Raw genomic sequence first — 6,037 nt, forward strand, 5'->3', positions numbered from 1 at the left:
GTCACACCCTGTCCCTTCAGGAAGGGACCAAGGGAGGGAGGAGCTGGAGACAGGCCCAGGCGAGGACCGCAGGTGAGTCTGGGCAGGCCCTCAACTTGGGCGAGGTGGGGAACGTGAGCCGAGCCCTGGGCCAGAACGGCCTTTGTGAGTGAGTCCCCAGGGCTAGGGAGGGGGCTGTGCCTCCTTTGCCGCCTGCTCCTCGGGGCTGTGGGTACAGTCTCCCCATTGCACATATAGAGGTGCCGAGGCCCTGGCTGCAGGGGACCCCCGAGGGCCGCCTCTCAGCCCCTTTCTCTCTGGGCACCCAGAGATCATGAGGAGTGCATCAGGGGACACTCTGCAGGCCTTTGGTGCCCCCCATCTTCCCCCAGCCATTCCCCCTTGGGCCGTGGCCTCCCCAAAACTGGCCCATGCTTTTCCCCAGAGAAAGTTGCAAGCAGGTCCATTTAGAGACTTTTTAAAACTTTATTTTTAAAAATGTTTTTACTGTAAATAACTTTCTATGAAAAAGGTTAAAATGCCCGATGGGTTAGGAGAGTGGATGTGGGATGCAGCCCAGGGCGTTTATGGTGGAGCAAGACACTCCCCTGCAGGAGTGCAAGCAAGGGCACGGGGCCATCCCCCCATTCCTGGTCCCAGTGGTTCTAGCAAGCACTGCGTCCCTCCCAGTTAAGCCTCAGCTATAGCTACACTCACTACATTAGTCTGTCTGTCCCCTTTCCCTCTGCAGCTTGGCTGCCCCAGCCCCTAACCCCCAGATCCCCATCTCCCCGCTGCTCTCAGCCTCAAGTTGGGCTCAAAGATTAGGGACACATGCCCTCTGCCCCACCTCTAGGGATGAAGCCAGAAGATCCCAGAGGCCTTAGAAAATCCCCTGGCTCCACCCAGCACCCCGGCCTCCTTTCTGTCTCCTCTCTCTTCCCCCCTCCGCCTTGCTCCTCCTCACAGACTGCCAGGAGAGGCCTCTTGGGTGTTAATTTGCAGTCACCTAATCAGCATTTGTTGTACCTGGGAACTTGCTGTGGATAGAGACCTGGGGAGGAGAGCAGGAGAGAGAGAAGCTTCGAAGCTAAGGTGTTCTGGGGCGGGCCCTGTACTGATGTTTCCAGCTTGGCCAGGGCCCCTCCAAGCTGCAGCTCTCATAGTGCAGGGCCCTTAGCGTGTCTCTGGGGCAGGGAAGAAGTGGATCCATGAAACACTGTGTGTATGGGGGGCTGGGGAGCGGAGGCAGCAATTTTGGTCCTGGGCCCCAATTCTCAGCCTGCTGGACTAGAATCTGAGGATGGCCTGGGCTGGGGGCCGTGTGGCCTGGTGGGTTGACCGGGCCCAGCCCCTGCCTGGGTGGTAGGGTGTCCATGGGCCTGCACTGGCGGGGAGGGGGGCAGTCTGGGCCCAGACTTCGGTGCTGTCTGGAGGTGGGGCAGGGCCTGGCTTCTTACAAGAAGGCGGCCAGGCTGGCCCAGTCATGCAGGTCAGAGGCCAGTGTGGCATCCCCGGCCTCAAAGAGGGGCTCGGGGGGCAGGGAGCTACGGGTGCTCTCGTCCCAGGGGTGCTCCAGGAAGGATGGGGCCAGGAAGGTCTCATCAAAGTCCAGGCTTTCGGTAGCCTGCTCCACTGGAGGCCCCAAGGTAACAGGGCAGTCGATGTGGTGGCCATGGATGGTGAGGTCCACGTCCCCGTGTGAGGCAGGGCTCAGCGGCGGAATCAGCTCCGAGGTCTCCAGCGTGCCCAGCTCCCCGTCCAGCGTGCCAGCGTCCAAGATGGCCTCCCAGTCAAAGTTGCCCTTGAGGGGTTCCAGCTCAGCCTGCTCCTCCTGGGTCAGCAGCAGGGGGCTGGAGGGCCGCGGGACCTTGGCCTCCTGCTTGGGCAGCGGCTGTTGACGCTTACGCCCCAGCCTGCCCTCGCCTGCACCCCAGCCCGCCTCCCCAGTGGCCTCCTCGAACTCCCGCAGCAGCTGCTGGGCCTCGGCGCTCACGGTCAGTGGCCCGGCCCATGGGGCGGCGCTGGGCTCTGGCGCGGCCTGGCGGGCAAAGGCCGGGTGGATGTGGACTGGGGGCAGCCGCCGCTTCTTCAAGGCCCCACTCAGCAGCCGCTCGGCGTACTGGGGGTCGATGCGCCAGAAGCCCCCCTTGCCTGGCTCGTCCTTCTCCCGAGGCACCTTGATGAAGCCCTTCTTCAGGGACAGGTTGTGGCGGATGGAGTTCTGGACACAGGGAGATAGGAGAGAAGGAAGACAGCTGGGAGAGTGGGTGGGGTCAGTGATGTGGGGCTCCTAGCGCCACTGCCAGTCCCACCACCACCTTCTCTCCGATGGGGGCAGGGGAGACAGAAGCGCTGCTCCGAGCGGGAGGCTCTGGGACACCCGCCACGGGGCACCAGGAGCTGGGAGTGCTGTCGGGGGCTTTTGTTCCCATTTGCCAGGACATCTGCCTGCTCAGTCATCCGAGCCCTGAGCCGCAGGGTGGTTCTCAGTGCCGGCCTGTCCTGCCCTCCCTCCCTTACCCCGCTGCTTGCGGCCTCTGGTCAAAGGCCTTGGCTCCCCCAGGTCCTGGACGGCCATCTCCCTCTGCCTGGGCCTGGCTGGCCTTCTCTGTTTGTGAAATGAGTGAGTGGGTGTGAGGGTGTGTGTGTGTGGTGGGGGATGAAGTGTGGGAGGATCTGATGACTTTCCTTGTTTCTAGATCCGGCTGCTGGCCTGGGCCCTCACCCACCATGTCCCCATCCTCCCACCCCAGGCTCTGAGGCCTCAGTTGATTATTACCCATCCAAGAGCATAGCGCTCATTCCTGGGGGCTCTCAGGCTTGGGGTAGGGTGGGGGGTGGTGGAGGGTGTCTGCTTTCTCACCAAGGTTACAAATGGTACCTGCCCCAGGGTCAGGGCCCACGCAAACGTGGAATAGCTGTGATCACAGGAACTCTGATCCTGTGACCTGTGCCACAGGGAAGGATCTGTGCATCCTCAGGGTCTCTGTCCCCAAGTAGCCCCTGATCCTAATGGTCGAAGAGGCTGAGGGCAGTGTGTGCCCAGCCTGAATCACCATCCTGCCTTGTTCACGCCTGGGTGCACAGTCCAAACCACGCTGGGGCACAGGGGTCTGGGGCCTGGTGGGTGGGGCCGGCAGGTGAGTAGTGCGCCCTGGCAAGACTGGGAGGTTTACATGGTGGTCTGGGCCCCTTGGCTGCTCTGTGCCAGGTTCCGGAGACTTGGAACATGAAGCCAGTGTGGGAGGAAAGAGCCCCTGTGGAAAGCACGTGGCTGAGATAATTGTCCCCGCAGGGAGGTTGATGAGAAGAGGGGGAGGAGTGTAGGCAGGAAACTAGGGAGGGCTTGGGGTGGGGGCTGGCACAGCAGCTTTCGGAAGGCCCCGTAGCCCTTCCACTGGGACACAGATGGCCACCACACCCTGCAGCACACCCCTCTCCCCTCCCAGAGCCCCTCCAGCCAACTGAAAGCAGGCGGGATGCAGAGCCGGGCAGCAACCATGCTCTGCCTCCAGTCAGGCCCTGACAAACTGACCTTGAGGAGGGTAGTGTGTAGGAATTCCAGGACTTGGGACACAAATGTGTCCCTCAGTCCATCAACCTACCCTGGGGGGCTGTGTCCACGCATAGTTCAGCCCTGGTCTTTGGGCTGAGCCTGCCGGATGAGGGACAAGTTCTTTCCACTTGAACCTCTATGTCGGCACCCCTGCAGCCCTCTGAACATCCTCCCTCCTCCGTCTCTGAAGTCAAAGGGGCAGCAGTCCAAGCACTGGGCTCCCTTGAGGTCCTTCCTGGACGGCCTTCCTCTCTCGGGGCCCTGGCCGTACCGCGCCTACTTGGCCTGCGGATCTGGGATGTGAGTCCAGTCCACGCGGGCATGGGCAGGGAGGGAGGGAGTGCCTCCCTACCTGCCAGGTGGGATCAGCGTGGCGGAAGTAAGAGAAGTTGTCCGTGATCCACTTGTAGATGGCCGACAGGGTGATCTTGGTGGCCTTGCTGGCCTGCATGGCCATGCAGATGAGCGTGGCATACGAGTAGGGCGGCTTCACGTGCGGGTTGGTGGCGTAGTCCACGTCGTCGGGAGGCGAGGCCTGCAGCCCCGAGGGGGCGCTCCGCGGCGTGCACAAGGACGTGGGCTTGCCGGGTGTGTGCGGCTGCCCCAGGCAGGCGGGGTCCGCCGCCAGGGGAGACCCCGGCTCGGCCGAGCCTGACAGCTCGTGGTAGCCGTGAGGGTCGGTGTCCCCTGAAGGCAGGGCGGGGACCTTGGCGTTGAGAATGGAGAATTCCTGCAGCCACTGCAGGCTGGTCAGGCTGTCATTCAGGGCGTTGGACTCCTCCAGGCCGCCTTCCGGTCCGGCCTCCTCCGCTGCCCCTGCTCCTGAGACGCGTAGCCAGCTCTCCGCCATATCTGCGGGCACTCTCCGAGGGGGCTGTCAACATCCACGAGCCGAGCCGAGGGTGGCCGCCGAGCTCTCCGGCCCGCTGACTCCCGCGGCTTCAGTTACGCAGCCTCCCGGAAGCGGGCTTCCATCCCGCGATCCGGGGGTAGCCTCCTCCAAAGGGAATGTGGTGCCTGCGGGGACCAGAGCGGGAACTGAGCCCTCTTTCCCCACCCCCGAGGGGAGAGTGTGGGCGAGGGGGGAGGCTCTTACTAAAATCCTTCCTGCAGCTGGGGAGGATCTTTTACTGCCGAGGTCTGGGAAACAGAAGGTGTGCCCGGGGGTCCGACCCACAGGGGTTCGCCTCGCTCTTTTCCTCTTGGATCTTTTAGAGGAGACTTAATTAGCCAAACGAGGGAATAGTGTAGGGGCATGCGAGGCCACCCCTTTCTCCCTCAAAGCGGGGAATTAACCCCCCTCTCTCCGTCCACAACCAATGGAAATGGGGCGAGAGAGTCCAGGAGGGCAGAACGACGGGTCGGGGGGCGGGGGAGGTCGTCTGATCTTTGAAAAGGGAAGGAAGGAAAGAATACAGAGAGTTATAAGGGGGCGGGAAGTGAGTGTCCCCCAGACGCCTCTGATGTCAGTCCCCGGGCCCACCACTTCCGTCGGGGACGGATGGGAGAGTGGGCTGGTACTGACGCCCTCCCTTCCCACGGCCTGCAGCCCTCCCCGTCCCTTACCTGGCTCAGAGCGCAGCCCGGGCCAAAGGAAGGTTCTCAAAGAAATTCCTCCCACCGCCCACCCTCACCGCGGCTCTCTGCTCCCAGCTCGAGGGCCCAGCCAGCAATCCTCGTCGCCACTCACGCCCGCCGGCGACTCTCTGAAAGCCAGCGGCCAGGGACCGGCACTCAGTAGCCGCTCACAAGGCGTCTCCTGCTGCCGTGGCGACGCCCCGCCCATATAAACAGCTTCCGCTTCTGCCATTGGCCAGGGAATCTCCAAAGAGACCGTGGGCTCTTAACCGCTCTCTCACGCGGTAACTCTCTTCCAGCTCCCTCCTGCCGCCCTCTCCCGCGCGCGACCCAGTCCCCTACCCGCCATCGCGTCCCGGCTCCGCGCATTCCCGCCCGAGGGCCCCGCGCAGGGCTCGGAGAGGCGCGCGGCTCGGCGCTCCCGCAGAGGCCCCGGGGCCCTCGGCGAGCAGTTCGCCGCGGGAACCGTACTCCGCCCCACCCCCTTCCCATCTGGGCTGCTCAGAGGTGGCGACGGCTCCTGGGACGCAGCCCGTGGCGCGGGGGCCAGGGCTGGGTGCATGCTTGGGGCTTTCCTTTCCTCTCCTCTGGGCTGCGAGTGGCACTTCCTCACGTTTCTGCGGCCTGTCCCTGTCTCCCGACCGAGTGTCGTCTTGGTGCCCGCAAGCAGGTCTGACTCTCCGATGCCACCTGCCGCTCAGGTCCGCAGAAACCGCAGCCCCGGTCGCAGACACCCCAAGGCGGCTAGGGTAATCCAGTGTTTCCCGGTAAGCGCTCCCTCCCCGCCCCGTCCTCAGCAAGATTCCCAGAAGCTGACATTCCAGAGGCTTCTTCACAAGTGCTCTCCCCCCTTTCCAGATAGCCGAGGAAACAGAGCCGGTGGGTGAAACCCAGGAAAGCCGTGGACTTGCCAAATTCTGT

At 63.4% G+C, this 6,037-nt stretch overlaps 1 protein-coding gene across 1 annotated transcript; it reads right to left on the reverse strand.

Annotated features, from left to right (window-relative positions):
* Positions 1–1,435: 1,435 nt before the first annotated feature.
* On the reverse strand, positions 1,436–4,388 carry LOC308610003 (forkhead box protein J1-like; the record flags this gene model as incomplete). Its single annotated transcript, XM_081259271.1, has 2 exons — positions 1,436–2,203; positions 3,891–4,388. 2 exons carry the CDS (start codon positions 4,386–4,388, stop codon positions 1,436–1,438), a joined length of 1,266 nt encoding a protein of 421 aa, XP_081115397.1.
* Between the last annotated feature and the right edge of the window lie 1,649 nt (positions 4,389–6,037).

The sequence above is a fragment of the Mesoplodon bidens genome, assembly GCF_964165515.1.
Source record: "Mesoplodon bidens genome assembly, contig: HAP1_SCAFFOLD_152, whole genome shotgun sequence".
In the NCBI taxonomy this organism is placed as follows: domain Eukaryota; kingdom Metazoa; phylum Chordata; class Mammalia; order Artiodactyla; family Ziphiidae; genus Mesoplodon; species Mesoplodon bidens.